Source organism: Patiria miniata, unplaced genomic scaffold (genome assembly GCF_015706575.1).
Source record: "Patiria miniata isolate m_02_andy unplaced genomic scaffold, ASM1570657v1 HiC_scaffold_7, whole genome shotgun sequence".
NCBI lineage: Eukaryota > Metazoa > Echinodermata > Asteroidea > Valvatida > Asterinidae > Patiria > Patiria miniata.
The window spans coordinates 22866188-22884661 of NW_024037074.1; the positions used below are offsets into that span (position 1 = coordinate 22866188).

Consider the following 18474-nt stretch of genomic DNA (forward strand, 5'->3'; position numbering starts at 1 on the left):
TTCTCACCTTTTTTCTTCTTTGCTTTGTAATGTGTACTGCAACTCAGATAGTCTGTGTCATAACCATCACATATCAGCTCCTGAAGGAGACACCCAACGTCTCCCAGACAAATCTCCGGCTGATCATCAGAGACGGAACAAAGTTCAGCACTACGGCTGAAGCGATTCACCTGGGTCACGATACGATACGTATCACGATACATGCCAAACGATACGATACGTATCACGATATACATTGAAAATCACTGAAAATTGAAGTTCCCTAACAGTCAGTATTCACACAATTCAATAAATAAAAACAACAAAATAGTGGGTAAAATCAGCGAAATTACTGCTCTCTAATAATGCATGTGCAAACCTGCCAAACCAGTACAAAAATGATAATAGAAAATTATTTTAAATTATTTTTCACCATTTTTATTCATACCCACAAGTCTTTGGAACCGGGCCCGTGCAAGGAATGAACCACCACGTCCCATTTCAATTCATGACGGGCACGTAACGACATGACAGAATTGCTTCATGACGGACACGTACCTGCCAAGGCAGGACAATGTGTCTATTCGCATTAAAAGAATTGGTGCATAGAACGGAGATCATTATGGACGCATATACTTTCCCCGAAGCTATGCCACTGATGTCATGTACGAAGGAAATCACCCTGCATTTAGGCCTGGGTAATCATTTTTGATGGTTAGCGAAGTGTGGTGTGTCTTTTCCTGCCGTGTATTATTTCCAAATGCCCCATGCAAAAAGCGCCCATCAAATATTTCAAAAAGTCACCTATTTTAAGAAAACTAAAACAACTTACCCTTTTCTTTTTGAACCGTCTTAGCATTGTCGACACAACAGAGTCTTTGCTCAGCTGTGGTATAAAGGAAGAACATTTCCTCAAAACATTATCAACCCTTTTTTTTTCTTCATTGGATCCCCATCAAAATCAAAATGCAATTGGATTTAATTAAGGATCTTGTTGGAACGTCAGCAGCAGCAACAACAACAACAACAACTACTACTACAACAACCACAACTACAACAATAACGACAACTACAACACCAGCAGCAGCAGCAACTTTCAAAACCTTGGATTTAATATAGGGCTTCTAGCCGTTTTTATCATTCATGTTGCTCACCTCTCCATAAAGTTTCCTCAGCTCATCGAATGACAGGAAGTCCTGCATATCAACTCTTCCGGCTTCGATGAAGAACTTGACAAAGTCGTGCTGGTCTTCGACAAGAGTTAAGTGTAGTAATTCCTTCACAAAGCTGGTGTCCTGTAAAAAAAAAATACGCCGCCACATAGCTACTTCTGTTTGTGGTAGGCCTTTTTGCATCAAAAGCAAAGGATTTGTTTAGAACAAGGGATCTGCGGATCGCACGTTTCGCCTTTTTCCGCGGTCGATATTCCTCTAATTTAAAAATGTTGTGACATTTTGCACGCCGACCTCAAAAGACTCCAATCTGACCCTTGACCTCCATTTTGGAAGAGTTGCGATGAACCCCCACCCAAGGATCACTCCAGCCAAGCTATATCAAAATCCATCAAATTCAGTAGACCAAGACACATTTGAAGAATATTTGAACAATGATCTCTAATGACCCCTACATGACGTTTGACCTCAGTAATTCGATGACGAATTGTATCTTCGCACCCAAGGGATACTGCAGCACCATTAAGTTTCATCAAATCCATGAAATCATGTAGAAGTGAAATCATGGACCTTTATCATGCTGCCCTTTCTAGTTGTAAATTAAAAATTGTATAGCAAGAAGTGGATCCATGTAGAATTTTGGTTGGGTAGTTCGACCCCCATCCATCCCGTACCAGCCGCGATTTCTTTTTCTCCAAACAACATACTTTTATGATACGTACGCATGTATATACTACTACCATGAATTTCCAGGGTTTGAGAACAGTGCGATGGCTAAGTTGGTATGGTCGTGATTTCGTACCGTGAGGGATCCTCGAAATACGGGTTAGAGTTACCGTTTTGAGATCTAATCTGAGGCTTTGGAGGTTTTTTTAAGGGAAATAAAGCCCAAATTTCGTTATACGTTCGAAGTCATTTCTTTTTTATTTAAGTTCATTTTTGTGATGTTTTAAGAGAATTAATGCCCAAAATTCCATAGCGTACACCCCATGCGGGTGTCGTTTAGGAATAAAAATTCGCCGGCCCCCGCTTGCTCATGGCAACGGTTGTTAGACGCGGCATCCTATGTTCATAATCATAGATTACGAACCTGCCAAATCTTGCTGGTGGTTCGCTCAAACACAGACTTGGCAAGGTATATCCGGTCCCAGATGACAGCAAGACTCATCAACATCTGGTCGTTGCTTTGCTGTCCTTCACTGTTTGCTGTAAAGAGAAACATGGCTTAAAACGTTCCTGAGTAAAACATAATTCCATTGTTTCTAAACCCAATCATAGGGCCTGCCCTTACTCTCTGCTTAACGCGGGGGAGGGGGGGGGGGGGGGAACTAAGCCGAACTGTGCACCTACTAAACATGGCAATATTCAAACAGGAAGCAATGATTTTTCCGACTGAGTAGAAGAAAACGTTTGCCCTTGTGACAGAATTGTGAACTTTGTGATAAAAAAAAAACACATGAAACTTCGCATGTTGGTTCTTCATGCAATGAAAAAAAAAGTTCCGCTCATTCGTCTGTTTCTGGTCGTTCGTGGGAGGTGAATTCGTCCTTGGAGTCGTCCGTCGCTGCAGAGCCTGCAGTCCTTGCCCGTACGATCTTCTTATCATGATGTTTTGTTAATCATTGTGTACACTTGTTAAACCCTTTTGATATGCTCGAAGTGTTCGCATTATTAAATCACACTATTTTTTTCTTCTTTGTATATGGGTGTTTTCTTGTTTCATTAAATTTCTTTGTTGCATCTGAGAAAATTCAGGCCTTTTGAGTAATTTACATTCATGGATAGTTTGGAGATTTTCGGGTCGTATCAACCCTTTCTCAAAAATGATATTCTCACAGATATTAACTATTCATGAACAATAGGATCTCCCTCAGGAATGATTTTGCAATTTACTTATTGAAATTTTTCTTTTATTTTTCTCCCTTTTTGTTTATCGTTTGTTAATTTGATTCCCCAATGTGCTTTCTCCCTCGCCACTTGCCTGCACACCGCTCGCCTTTTACAGAATTAAATCCGTGGAGTGACTAGAACCCAGGTGTCGGTGTATAAGAATATTATTAATTCATTCACCCTCATCCGTCAGCTGGCCCTGGCAAAGTGCTTACCTTCCATTAATGCATCGAGTATTGTACCATCAATATTGTTCGCATCTGATACGAAAGTGATAAGGTGCTTCTTTTCGATAAGGCGTTCAATCTGCTCTTTGATGGGCCTTGCCGCTTGAGAGCTTAGTTGGAATTCCTCTCTAATACACTGTATGGCTTCTTTGTCGAAGTCATGATCCCTGCAATGTGGACACAAAGGAAAAGGCATTTTGAGCAATTGATTTATACTACCTGAAGACATGGAGCTGAGCGTCGCAAAAGCCACTTCATCTGCCTTCCACCTGAATTGAACACCAACAAAGCGCAACGCCAGCTGACTTTCACCCTAAACGGGTCTCCCCTGCCCTACAACCCAGATCCCACCTACCTCTGGGTTAGACTAGACTGGCAACCCACCAACAGAAACATCTGGAAGCCCTCCTTACTAAGGTTTCAGCACGTAACAACCTCCTGCGTCGGCTAGTCGGATAGTCATGGGGTGCAAGGACATCCAACCTTCGAACTGGTGCTCTTGCCCTCGTATATACAGCGCTGCCGAGTAAGCCGCCCCATTATGGGGCCTCTGTGCCCATGCCGGGAAGCTTGATGTGACCCTCAACGAAACCATGCAGATCAGCACTGGCTGCCTACGCCCTACTCCAATATAGACCTCCTGCCTGTTCTTGCAGGCATCGCACCTGCAAAGCTTCGCAAAGAGTGCCTCACCAACTGCTTGTGTCCAAGGCTAAGGCAAACGCCGATCACCCTCTGCACCAGCTGATCCAAGATGCTCAACAGCTTGGTCGTCAACGCCTGCCCTCTCGCCGCCCATTTTCCCGTCATGCTGTATAGCCCTCTGCAACTTCAACATCGCCTTGTATAGCGCGTGCATGGAAGGCTGACTGGGAGCAGACTGCCCGACCTGACCAATTAACTGTTACCCCCAACACCACAGCCCCACCCAGCTCAGACCTGCCTCGAAAGGAATGGGTCACCCTGAACCGCTTACGTACAGGAGCCGGTCGGTTCAATGCCAGCATATCTCGTTGAGGCCTACGTCCACCAGCAGCCTGCATGTGTGGAGCACCACAGCAGACAGTACAGCACATCATTAACGAATCCGCTGCACTTGGCCTCCCCCAGCTGACATGTTGGACCTCGTCATTGCCTGCAAACTAACAAGAACATGGCTTAGACAACTTGACGGAAAACCTTGACTCTTTGCTGCCTCAAACGAAAGAAGAAGAATTACGACATCTGCTTGCCCATTTCCATCAAGAATCTCAGCCAGATCTTAACAGTCAAAGCAAGTTGTGTTTCCCAGGACCTACCCTTTCGGACACCGTGCTGTTCGTCGTTTTAGACATTGTGATCATCGAAGTATTTCATTATACTGGAGTACAATTATGGGCTCGAAGAGCTTGCAAGGGGTAGATGTTTGGAGATATTGGTCGGTAGTTTGCAGGATCAGAGCGGTTTCCTTTTTTTTTATTGGAGACACGTCGGTTAACAAGTCTTCAGGCAGTTCCTCAGTGCATAAAGACTTCTGAAAAAAATATGCTGCAGGAGCGGGGCAACACTAGTAGCAGTGGTTTCAGATCTTGACGTAGCTTCACAATGCCTTCAGTTGTAATAGTAATTGGCGATATCGAGGGTGTTCCTGTAGTTTCCAGTGATGAAAAACTATTGCAGTCTTCTTTGGACTTGGTTTTTTAATGCACTCGCCTCCTCAAGACAAGTGCAGATGTATAGCAATACCATTGACTGTTTTTAGTGCTGATACACCGGTGGAACTTTGTCTTAGGCTTTTCATGTAACTCCAGAAAGGTTTGGTGTTATTTATGGCCAAGTTTTTACATACATCGTGAAGGTACTCACTACGTGATTTCCTCAGGCTGCGATCTGAGGTGCACGGGGGCTTCTAAATATTTCCCAATCCGAGTCCAAGCCGGTCTTGCGAGCTTTATTATAAGCTTTGCGCTTATGTCTGAGCATCTTTTTTATGAGAGTGCTTTAACCAGGGTAGGCTGTTGTTTGGCTTAACCATTTTTGTAGGGATGTGTTGATTCACTACAGAAGTCAAAGCTTTTTTCAAAAATAAGCCACAGCTGATTTACATATGAGCTGTTGTAGGTTTCTCCAGTGATAGACTCCGCATACTTTATGAAGTCCTTTTGTATTTGGTCAAAATTCCCTTTTTGTACACGAGAACCTTCCTTCGCGGCTGTTTGGTTTTCTGAGATGACAAAAGAAAATCCACTGACACTATCTCATGATCTGAGGCACCAGGCAGGATGTTTACATTTTGCATCAATGAGAGAACAGCTTGTAAAGACCAGGTCCAAGGTTATCCTCTCTAGTTGGGTTTAAAACAACTTGATGCAGGTCCTGGTTATGAGTTAAGTCGATCATCTGCTTTATTATACTAACTGCGGGATATCTCCCTCCTGTGTTGAAACTGATTCTATCCCAGCCCACGTCTGGAAGTTTATGCATTTCATAGACAGCAGTGTCCTATTTCATTGATGTAGTTTTCATCAATTTCAGTTTCTCCAAAGTGTTTTCTATATATTAAGGCACAAATGTAAAGTGCTGGTTTCCCCTATACATGCATGCATACTGGACCTAATCTATTCACAATCTGTCTGTAAATCAGGTTCTTGCCTTGCGATTTAGTTTGTCTTCAAAGCCAAAAATACACTACCGTCTGTGGTTTATGTTGTTCTATCCCGGAAGATCTGGTAATGCGCATGCACAAATTAACTTGAGTATTTTGCAACCAAGTTTCCGTTCCAACGACAATATCTTTTGAGACGTCAGCTAGCCTCGCACGCCCTCTATGACACAGTAGTATTTCTACAGACACAATAGTATTTCTATAGACTCTGTAGACACAATATTATTTCATGGGAAATGTATCTCATCATCGATCAACCAAAACGAATGTTGACTTACGAATCATGGTGCTCCTTTTGCAGGAAACTGATTTCATCCAGTACGAAGGCCGCCCCTTGGGTTTTATGAAAGACAACGATCGGAATGTTGTGTTCGGTGGCATCCTCAAGAGTATCGAAGACCGTGACGTCACCGCCGATGAGGAGATACACAGCAGGAATTCTTGCTGGAAAGTGAGAAATGTAAAATAAAACAACACAAGTGCAACTTAACAAAGGTAGTTCAAGGTGAAATCGTTTTAAACCATGCGGTTTGGACCTTCCAACTGTTAACGTGTGAACTTCACCCACAATTCAATCAAATTAGGCTTTGTCCTTCACCGACGTTTAAACACTGTATACTCAGTGTGTTACCTCCCGAGTGGAAGTTGGAAAAATCACTCGGGTGGGACTCGATCCCACGACCTCCTGCTTTCTTGTGCAGACGTCTTACCACTCGACAACCGAGTTAACGGGATCGGTTGGCTAGATTCGAATCTGATGTACATAGCAGCTGGTACCGCATAAACTATTTATAAGATGGATTTTTTTCCCACCCACCATTGCTGTCATGTGTTCCTTCTATCTTCATAGTTGATATCTTGTTGATCAGTCGGTTCCTCGCCTTGGCCTCGATACCACGTTCCTGTCCTTTGTCATCCACTAAGATGAAGTGAGTATGATTTGGTTCCAGTTTGAGACTGCTCCCTTGTGCAGAATAGTCCAACTGTATAACTGGAATACACTATATAAACGCCCGATCAATAAACATTGGTATCATCTCATATTGATGGTGAATGCGACAATGAATTCAGATTTTCGGTTGGAATACAATGTATAAGGTTATCACAAACATCATAATAAGGCAGGAATTTAATACTGGTCTTTTATTCTTGAACGTTGTACATACCTGTTTATTGTGTTGTTGTCTAAACTTCTCTTTTTGTTTTAGAATACCAAGCGGTGCTACGCCCACTGCCACGAGATCTCTGTTCTTGATTATAGCGCGACCAGTAGCATGCTCAGCCAAAGCCTCTCCGATGCTCTTTATCAATCCACGCTGAAGTCCACTCGTGAACAACCAAACATCTGCAGAATCAAGAACGAAAATTGAAAATTGTGCACCCATGGGCGTCGCCAGGATTTCTTTTATAGAGGGGGGCACAGCACGTTATTTCCCCAAATCCTTTGGCGTACGCACTCGAAAAATAATAAAGAGAATATGCTAGAGAAAGTACAAATGTTGTTAAATGTGCAATAAATTAACAACAATATGAATTCGCACATCATCTTCTTTTTTCCTTTTTTTTTTCTTGGTGGGTGCTTTTCCGGGGGGGGGGGGGAAGCGCCCCCTTGCCCCCTCCTGGCGACGCTCATGTGTACACATTTAATAATTCGTTTAATCACAGTACTATAGGGAATTCATAAAAGAACTGAATTTTGTTTAAAAAGTTAACGCAGTTGGCTTATTACTATAATTATAAATATCAAAAATATAAGGTATTCATAAATACCTAAGACAGTTTACGCATTCCTATTGGTTGAGAGCCCGTCACGTGGCCGGTCTTAAACGGATGATAAAGACATGGCTAGCTAGTCTAAAACACTTTTCCAGTGTCACAGGAAAAATTGACTCTCATGAAATCCGGTGCATTTTAACGTTTCATTGGTTGAACCATTGATCTCCATTGAACGTTCACATTCCTCACGTATGCATGCGCAATACTACCAGTGAATCAGTATTTTATGGTCCGAAATTCACACTATACTAGCCCAGCTGCGTTTTGCGCGACATCACGCAGTACGCGCGACGCGTTATAAGGTAACGAGATGTGGAGGGGCATTCCATATTATATTATACAAATATAACATGGTTTGAGGGTGGACAGTCGATATTCGCTCCCCGAGGTATTGGAAGTTGACAAACTAGTTCCCGAGGCGAAGACGAGGGAACTAGTTTGTCAACTTCCAATACCGAGGGGAGCTAATATCGACTGTCAACCCGAAATAAACCATGTTATATTTGTTTTACTATACCTCATACAAATTCAGTTGCCGAATTTTGTTTTATTATTATGCACCTAAAACAAAATTTGGGGAAACTTGTACAGCTCATCAAAAGATTCAACTTCAATTACTAGTTCGGTTTGTTTGCAATATAATACAGTTACTACAGCTGTAAATACAGTTATTTGCAATGTGTACAACTTTCTTTTGTACAGGAGACATCTTTACACGGTCTATACATTTTCTCCAGTACGGCATCATTGAGCTCTGGAAATTAACATTTACGCGAACCGTGCAACCATGCATCTCTCCTGTGCGATGTTCGCGCGCGCGTACTGCACCCGTGCGACAGTTCCTTGATTGCTCTGTAAAGCGCATGCGTAGTAGACTGTCGCACGGGTAACCCATGCGACAGTCTACTACGCATGCGTATTTACTATGTGCGTGAATCCTCGCGCGCGCGTTTGGTAAACAGCAAGAATAACATCTGGCACGTGATGGTGAATTGACCAGTGAACGTTCGCCTCTCGATCATGAATATGTATGAGGTATAGTAATAATGGTTGGCAACGTCTTGTTTTTGGCTTGTTTTGATTTTCGGACCGAAAAGATTTGGGGGTTTTTTTTAACGAAAAGGTATTTATGAATGGGAATAGATATGTGTTGAGTCGGTATTAAACACTCTGTTTAAGACCGGTTGGAGTCTGGATGGGTGATAATTACCCTCGGCTTCGCCTCGGGTAATTATCACCCATCCAGACTCCCACCAGTCTTAAACAGAGTGTTATAATATTGTGTTACACACATTTATTCCCTTATTAAAAGTCATAGGTTCCCTGATTAAATAGACAAGAAAGGTGAAACAAATATGTATCTTGGAAAACTATATTATACTGGAATTTAAACAATAGTAGGGGGGCCAATGTGTAGATTTGGGGTTCCCGTCGAAATTTCATGTTAATTTATGGCAACCATTATAAATGTAATCTTATGAGTCCTGAGAACAAGAAAATTGATGTTGCCATTTTTTCCATTGACCTTTAGTGACCTTGACCTGAGGTCAAAGTTCATGGGTCATTTTCACCTAAAATTTGCCTTTCGGAAGGGTTTGCGAAGATTTTCGAGGCAAGTGAGCACATATTGTATTTGGTTGAGAGTTTCTCCGTTATAATAAATTTTATTATTTATGTATTTATGGGTTTTTTTGAAGAAAACATGGGAAAATGTCACTTTTGCCTGAAAAAAGCTGGGTTGTTTTGACCATCTCACGCAGATTCCGCCCCCCCCCCCCATGACCTCGACCATCGAGTGACGAAAAATTATGAAACTCGGTACATGCATAGAACAACATAACATGAACAAACCCAAGAAATTTTATGACTATGGGTCAAAGAGTTTTGGAATTACGGCTAATTAATTATTCATAAGCACGTATGGTAATTCAAATGTGTACACTACGTATATGGGGAAATTCAGTTTTGACGGAGGGTAGCGCCGAAAATATTTCGCTGCGCGGCAACCTGTGGTTCAAATTTTATGTTTTTGGTATCAAAAGATGTGCAAGACTCGAGGCTAAAACGTCAGGACAGCTCAGGCCATGAAATAAATAATTTTTTCAAGAGTATCGCGGAAAAAGTTGAAAGAGGGAAAATCCACCCCCCCCCTCCCTTTTAGGGCCAAAATATGACCAACCCTTTAGTGCCTAGCATCTAAATATGAAATGTTGTAAAGTGTCCTCTGCAGTACCGCACTCACACAGGGTGTTTGTCGGTTGAGGAAAATCCCCACTTCTTTTGGTGCGAGCCACTCCAGAGCGGAGGTGATTTAAGCACCTCCAGGTCTTCCATCCTGCATTGGATCCTGTAGGTAAGGCTTCTGCATGCTTGATGATGCATCTCATGTAGTGGGGGAGACGCCACCAGCCTGGTCAACCCAGGAGGCACTCACTTGGGTCTTAATAGCAGGATTGATCGCTTTCAGGTGACTCACAGTGTAGCACTGCTGTGACTGGTCAAGAGCATCGGTCAACGTCTTCCCTTGGGGGACCGTTCCTTTGAAGACGTACTCTACTCTGCCCTTGAATACTACAAAGAAACGATGGTTCTTCAGTAGAACACCAAAGGGTCAGGTCTGCCGTCATGTCCAGGATCTTCTGAAGGAGTCAGCAACGGTTAACACTGTCAAAAGCAGCTGTAAGATCAACAAAGACAGCACCGGTGATCTATTTTTTTCTTATGAAGCAGTCCTTAATGTACTGAGTGAGATTTAGAAGCTCTCCTGTTGCAGATTTGCCGGGACGGAAGCCTGCCTGCCTGTTTGTTCCTGTATCAGTTGTTTCTCAATGAAGAGGCAAGAAGGTTGAGGAGGAAATATTCCAGCAACTTGAATGTGTGACTTAAGGACGATAAGTTTTGACATATATTGGGTCTTTCCCGGGTTTTAGGAGGGCGATGACCTTCGACTTTTGCCACACTTTAGGTATTGTTTGTGTGGCGAGGCAGGTGTTGATGAGCTGGAGTAACCAATTTGAGGCGTTTGGTCCAAGATGTTTCAGTTCTTTGGTGAAAATGTTATCCAGTTTGGTTGATTTCCTGTTCTTCATTTATGCCAGTCGCAAGTTCATTAGCAGAGAAGGATTTGATGAAGCCAATTAGGTCGATGGCGGGGTCTTTCTGGCGGAGCTTGGCTTTCGGTCGCTTATTAGGAGAACGTGGCACTTTACCATTTACATAGCAGATGTTGTGGGCTATTTGGTTGGCGGTGATGTTACAATGCTGTTCACTTGGCTGAGCTTTTTTTTTATATTATGCTCCAGGCTTGGAGGCCATATTGGCTTCTTGGCCATATTGGTGGTTACCACAAGGGTTTGCCACAAGCTTTGAAGCTGTTATGATATGGCTGTTATTAATTCCTCCCCAGATGAGATGGTATCGACAGCAAGAGAGTCATTTTCATACATGCATTTCTATATCCTGTAAAGTTCAGCACTACGGGATGCTAAGCCTGGGATGTAATCAGTGCGGCAGCCCCTAGGGATGTTCATGCACCACCACATCAACAAACCGGTGTCATAGTTATCAGGGGTTGGATCAATGTCAGCTAGATGGTGTTTGAGCTCTTTGGTGAAGCCTTCACAGTTAGAAGTTGAAACAGCGGTGGAATGGAATTGTTGCGAAGAGACAGCAGCAGTCACTTTGATTCCAATATGGCGATGTCAGGTTTTTGGAATGGGGTCAAGGACCATCTTGTTGCTAAGTTAGGCGATGTTGTGGCTCACAAGGGCTAGAGCAGGGTTGAAACTTTATCTCCAGCCTCCACTGTGGAAAACTTCGACAGTTTCGCATTGTGCAGGCATGCAACTGTAAACTCACCAAAAAAGAGGAAATTCCTAAATTCAGAAGACTTTGTACAGTGATTTTCAATTTTGAATGGCAGAAATGAGAATAAAAAAAGAGGAAATCAGCTGATCTGAGGAAAAGTTGCATGCCTGATTGTGAATAAGGCTCAGTTGACTTGCTTCCGCCAGCGATTCAAAAGCGTCGACGTCTGTGCTGGAATGATAGCCAATGATGCTGCTGTGGCTATTAAATCCCGATAATTATGCGTGGCTTTGGCTGTTTTGTGGATTGTGGCGGTGGCATTAGGATGGAAGACCTGGAGGTGCTTAAATCACCTCCGCTCTGAAGTGGCTCGCACCAAACGCACCATGAAGAAGTGGGGATTTTCCTCAACCGACAAACACCCTGTGTGAGTGCGGTACTGCAGAGGACACTTTACAACATTTCATATTTAAATGCCAGGCACTAAAGGGTTGGTCATATTTTGGCCCTAAAAGGGGGGGCAGATTTCCCCCCTTTCAACTTTTTCCGCGATACTCTTGAAAAGTTATTTATTTTGCGGCCTGAGCTGTCCTGACTTTTTAGCCTCGAGTCTTGCACATCTTTTGATACCAAAAACATAAAATTCGAACCACAGATTGCCGCGCAGCGAAATATTTTCGGCGCTACCCTCCGTCAAAACTGAATTTCCCCATATACGTAGTGTACACATTTGAATTACCATACGTGCTTATGAATAATTAATTAGCCGTAATTCCAAAACCCTTTGACCCATAGTCATGAAATTTCTTGGGTTTGTTCATGTTAAGTTGTTCTATGCATGTACCGAGTTTCATAATTTTTCGTCACTCGATGGCCGAGGTCATGGGGGGGCGAAATCTGCGTGAGATGGTCAAAACAACCCGGCCCTTTTCGGGCAAAAGTGACATTTTCCCATGTTTTCTTCAGGAAAACCCATAAATACATTAATAATAACATTTATTGTAATGGATAAACTCTCAACCAAATACAATATGTGCTCACTTGCCTCGAAAATCTTCGCAAACCCTTCCGAAAGGCAAATTTTAGGTGAAAATGACCCATGAACTTTGACCTCAGGTCAAGGTCACTAAAGGTCAATGGAAAAAATGGCAACATCAATTTTCTTGTTCTCAGCACTCATAAGATTACATTTATAATGGTTGCCATAAATTAACATGAAATGCCAACGGAAGTACATTGGCCCCCCCACTACAAGGAGTTTTATACATTAGGCACAAAATCGGAAAAAAAGAGTCCACAAGGAGCCTACTTGAACGAATCACAATTTTAACCTGTAATACTTATGTACTTTTTACTTGTTTAAACTATTAGCACATTTTAAATGTATTGCGCACTTCAAAATAAAACCGGAAAATGACGTCAAAAGTAAAACAAAGCCAATATTTGAAATTGCCAGATTTTCAATTCAATTTGGGCGAAAATGTTACTAAATAACCTGCAAAGAGGGAAACAAGTTGAAGTACAGCACGTTAACCCTATTGGTTAGCAAATGAAGACAGCTGAAACTGTACTTATTCTTTGTCGTATCCAGCAGGGGAACAGCCAGCTTGCCTCCTCCCCCAGTTGAAATTTGGCCATTGTTTTAAGGAAATGAAAGCAACAACACCTCACAACCGTTTTTACAAACGTAACAAAAGTTTTGAACCATACTTTCTGAAAATGAAGTATCAAGGCTCCCCCGTCTCAAAATCTATATATACGCCATGAGTCTGTAGTGTACTCACCCGTACTCAGAACTGTCTGAACAAGACCTTTACAGATTACTTTCTCCAAGTCATACTTCATATCAGAATCTTTACCCCCTAGGATGCAGATGAGGAGCCTAGGAAGTTTCAAGGCCCACTGGGATCTCAGGCTGTCCAGGATGACATCTTCGCTCTCAGACGGGACGATCGTCATATACTGGTACGATTAAAACAAGATAGTACATGTATGTGAGGGAACCCAATCAGCACTTTTTCTTAACCATTTGTTCGTCCCCATAATTTCCTAATGATCTATTCGTCTTGCTCGAATGACTCAGAAACAATTACTTAAATACCTGTATCGGTCAGTGAAGATAACATAATTATTATAAACGATACGCGGCCTCAGATTATTTTGATCTGAAAAGTATAGGCCGTAGTCCAGACAAAAGTCTTTGCTAGAGCCCGGGCTGTAGCCCTTTTTTCCATTTGGGCTTCATCTTTGAAGAACTCCTTCAAAGCGGAATTGATTTCCCCTTTATAGCTATTCTCTCGCTATCGCGCAAATTCCCTCCTCCAGACTGCTGTTTCTTTTTTGTTCTTTCTCTTTTTCTCTTCTTTTCGCTCCAAGTTTGGCAGGCACGCTTGAATTCATTTACGCTCTGCATAGAATTCAGATAATTGTTCTTGTCTTTGTTTCTTGTTTGTCCTGTCATGTTTGTAAATTGTTTTTGTTTGTTTGTCCTGGCATGGCAATATAAAGCCTTTGGCTTCTGCACATGCCACCATATTGCTGTTTTAAAAATGTATTATTTGTTAACGAGTCGTAGATTTGTAGATTATCTACATTACATGTTGGTAAATTTAGTATGTTACGGTTCCTTACTCGTTTTAATGTTTTATTTTTCATAGACTCATTGTTCATTTTGTACAATAAATAATCAGAAATGTTAAAATAAATGTTTGCATAAATGAAAAAATGAATCTTTTCCCGGTAGTTAGATGTCGGACCATACCAACCAATTAAATTGTTCTTAGAATTTAATCCTTCATCTATTCATTTCTGTTTCTGTATAGTAAAAAAATAAGAAAACTAACGAAACTGAATTAATCCGACAAGAGACATCTAAAACTTCTCGATTAGCGTTCAATTTAAAGATGCATTCTACAGCTTTACATCACACACTACTTTTAGTTGCATTAATTATATTCGGATGTCATTTAAGTTAAAGAAGATGGAAATTAGGTTTAAGGAGTACGTTTACCGGTTTGTACTTGACGTCCATATTATCTGCAGACGTTCCGAACCCGACGAGCCCTGTAGTAGGAGATCCACCTACATCACTGGAGGTCATATTCATTTCAATGTCATCGCTGTGAATGCTGAGGAAAGAAATAACATGCACACCTCACTGCAATAAACGTTTCTATAAGTACATGTACTTTTAGACCTGTAATTATACAGGTCTAATGCAACTCAAAACATTTGCCTATAGCAAAAAACAGGGATCGCTGGATAATTCCAGGAATTTTTGTGTACAAGCATTAGATTCACTGTGTGGACTTCCGAACAAAAAATGTCTGGACGTTCTGACCAGAGCGACTTCTGGGGTGATCGAACAAAGGGAACAATGCCACCCTACTTTTCCTTCTTTGAAATCCAGAATTCTGGGGTGAAGTTTTTTTTAGAAAAAGGACAATGGGTCCACAATGCCATCACCCCACTTTTCCTTCTGATTGGACCGCATAAACCAGGCAGCAGCGACGTTGATCTGTGACACGTGCCTCTGGAGACATGTGCACAATAAATAGGGAACAAAAGATTGTATACGTCTCCCTCAGGGCAATTTCTATAGGTGAATACGTCTCCACAAGGTTATCACAAAATAGATATATTGATTTTACTCAAACACTAGGAATTTCCAAGGTGTGTTGATCCGTCGCAAATTGAAGTATTTTATGTAAGGGATATTAAATCCAAATTTCAGCTCAGGAAATTCATTCTGGTTAAAATAGGAGCATTTTGAAAGTACACTTTCAAACTCGAAAACTTTAGTACACGAAAACAAAGAAATGACTTTGAGTTTTGAGTTAAGCAGTGTTTTGAGTTAAGCAGGGTTGTATATATCAATGTTACTCCCTAAATTCCAAAGAGTGATATTAGGGACTAGACGTTTTACATTGAAAATCACTCTCATTTTCGATTGACATAGTCTAAAAAATGAACCACTTCAGTCGAAGCTCGAGTGAAACCTCGATCTTTACGATTGAAGAAATTTCACTCTAAAACGTCTAGTCCCTAGTTTTCGACTGTGGGAGTGAATCTTCACTCAAATGGAGTGAATTTTCACTCTTTAGAATTTAGAGAGTATACTTCTGAAGGGAATGCATTCTTTGTTTGACTTAACAGTTGTTTTGTGTTATCAGAGTTTGACTTATCGAGATATCACTTAGTACAACATTAAAACACTGAATTGGTATCGGGCCATATTTGGGGAAATAATACCTTGCGTACGAGCCAGGACGAATGGCTCTCATGACCCCATCATGAAGTCGATGGATAAGTGATCCAGGACTGTCCGGGCCGTCCATATCGCCATCAACCAAACGTCCCCTGAGGACATAATGATATAACAGAGTATTTATCTATTAAAATTATCGAAACGCATCCGTGTGTAAAATTCAATCATCATTTTACCTGTTTAGTTTCAAGCTTTGTCTGTACAGGGTGGTTTTTAAAAAAAGGACACCCACATTTGACCGAAATTTTCACCTATTTTTAAAAATCATTTTAAATTGTCGATTAGTAGCTATTAAAGTACTGGCCTTTAAGCAAATGTGACGAAAAAAATCGTTGCTTTTGCACATTTTGTCGTTGAGCTATGCTAATTTGAACATTTCATGTGCGAAACCTGTTTGTCCACAGAGGTATACATTCCCTTCGCTTGACTGAGCTCAGCTATCGGAGCTTCTTTTGAAAGGGCATGCCATTTGATTGGTAATGTTATGCAACGATGAACTTAAGCCGACAGCTCATTGAGTAGATGATCTTAACACTGTCATGAATAATTGGACAGCTTCAATAAAAGTTTCCAGGGCAAAATATATTTTGGTGGGAAGGTTTTTAAATTTTTATGAACTACGAAAACGTCCAATTTACATAGAATAACCCGTGGACAAGGCTGATTTTGGTGACTTATATTCAAATTAGCATAATATCACTATTTTTGCGACTTTCACTAAGCTTTTTTCACCATGCATGGTTAAAGGCCTATACTTTACTACTATGTGAAAAAATATTTGAAATAAGTTCATTAAGTAGGTGAAAATTGCTGTCAAAGGTGGGTGTCCTTTTTTTTTAACCACCCTGTATATTCATTACCAGAAACGTGGTGTCATTCAAGGCCGGCGGAAGTTAAAGTCTTACCGTTGCTTCAACACGAACATTTCCTTTTTTTGCAAGAGCAACTTCTGGGTTTTGTTTTTTTGTTTTTTGGTGTATTTCTTGATTCAGTACCATGACAGGCCATTATGTTTATAGCAAACACTTTTTGACAAGTGAGCCCAGTTTTAATGCTTCATAGTGTGTTTCAAGGCGATATCAAAGGAATTTCAAGGCGATATCAAAGGAGCCCACACCCGTCCTCCGTTGTCTGGAGACATATATACAATGTTTATTAAAACTTTTCAAATTGCAGGCCTAATATGGAGGGAATTGTGAAGAAAAAAAAGAAAAATCACCGTCCGACTTTATAGCTCTTCCCAAACACTTTTTTTACCAGGACCGGGGATTCGCCATTGGATCCCCCATCCACTTTTTCGTGGTGAAAAACAAAACAGGTGGATTTTGAGGTATTTGTCAAAGTTCCCTAGTAGACATAATCAAAATCTATACTATATTACTTGTACAGCATTTTTGAAGTGCGCCGTTTTGGGGCGTAAGTATAAGATGTACATTTGTATCATGAATAGCGCAACCTAGTGTCGTGTGGTGTCCAGCCCCCTCCCCCTCCCTCCTTTCGAATTCCCAAGCTGGTTAAGTGTTTGATATAGTCATCCCCCATCCACCCAGTCCCCGCCACAAATTTACGCCACTGACTTTTACTGAACGAAAAAGTACATCTTGTATTCCAAAATGATGGAAGCGCTTCGTAACATGTCACACTGTTGACGTAAAAGCAAACTTACGTCGAAGAATTTCTTGCAACTTCGGTCATTTTTCACAGTTCGGCCTACAGTCATTGAGCATCTCGAGTTGCTTTGGGCAAGTTGAAAGCCTGTTAATGAAAGTAATGGTTATTACCTTGTCTTCCGCAGGCCAGGAATGTGAAATTTTTCAAATTAGTGGCTGTGCCGAGGTCACCATGACTAGGTTTTTAAGTTCTGGCAGGAGCTTCTACAAGTCCTTTTGGTGTTGGTCGGTCGGTCGGTCCCCCAAAAATTTCCAAAAAACGACACCCCTAAGTTTCAAATAAAATACCTAATAAATAAATGAAATGCTTCACAAACTTTGTTTTCGTGAATTTATTTGTGAAAAAGCACGAAATATGGTATGGGACACTTAGGGGCTTATTTTGGTCAATTTTCGGGGACAGATATTGGCGCAGCTGATTTTTGCGATGGAGGCCTGGCCGGGCGGCGATTTTTTTCTCCCAAACGACATCCACATAGATGGTTGCTTAGCGCTCTCTACGATACTTTTATGATACGCACGCAGGTATATGATTATTTGTTTCCCCACGTTTTGATGAGCAGTGCGACAGCTCAGCCGATAGACGTGAGGATTTTGCATCGCAAGGTTGCGGGTTCGAATCTCGGTTTTGCACCCCAATTCTTTTCCTTTTCCTGAGGATTTGGAGGATTTTTTAAACGGGAAATAAAGTCCGAATTTCATAACGTTCAAATTCACTTTTTTCCCCCTAATTTCCTAATTTCTTCTCATGTTTTTATAAAAGTTAAAGGGACACTAGGTCCTGGAACAGCCCAATTGATGGACAGTCTAGTACGTACGGTTTAGTAGAGGTATAATAGGAAAAATCACCATGTCCCTAATACAGCTTCGCACAATACAGACTTTGAAACAAAATATCGTTTGAGAGATTTTTCAGAAAACTGAGTGACAAGGACCTACCTGATGTTTGTCAACAGCTCAGCGGCGGCCACTGTGCATGTGACAGACTTGTTATCGACCGAGGGCTTTTATGATGGTTTTTACTTCACGGTTTGTGATCACC

The 18474-nt window shown here is 41.4% G+C and overlaps 1 protein-coding gene across 2 annotated transcripts in view; it reads right to left on the minus strand.

Moving 5' to 3' along the window:
• Positions 1–18474, minus strand: part of LOC119744637 (transient receptor potential cation channel subfamily M member 5-like) — a 38013-nt gene extending 19539 nt beyond the window's left edge. Inside the window, exons 1-13 of one of the 2 annotated variants that reach the window (XM_038220683.1) lie at positions 18372–18474; positions 17429–17517; positions 15747–15854; positions 14506–14623; positions 13280–13457; positions 7079–7257; positions 6730–6913; positions 6191–6356; positions 3257–3435; positions 2242–2357; positions 1134–1274; positions 812–865; positions 8–170 (exon numbers count right to left, since the gene is read on the minus strand). In XM_038220683.1, coding sequence (XP_038076611.1) covers positions 8–170; positions 812–865; positions 1134–1274; positions 2242–2357; positions 3257–3435; positions 6191–6356; positions 6730–6913; positions 7079–7257; positions 13280–13457; positions 14506–14623; positions 15747–15854; positions 17429–17457 — 1615 coding nt within the window. In that variant the 5' untranslated portion in view covers positions 17458–17517; positions 18372–18474. The remainder of the gene's footprint in view (positions 1–7; positions 171–811; positions 866–1133; positions 1275–2241; positions 2358–3256; positions 3436–6190; positions 6357–6729; positions 6914–7078; positions 7258–13279; positions 13458–14505; positions 14624–15746; positions 15855–17428; positions 17518–18371) is intronic. The other variant, XM_038220685.1, reaches the window with a different exon arrangement.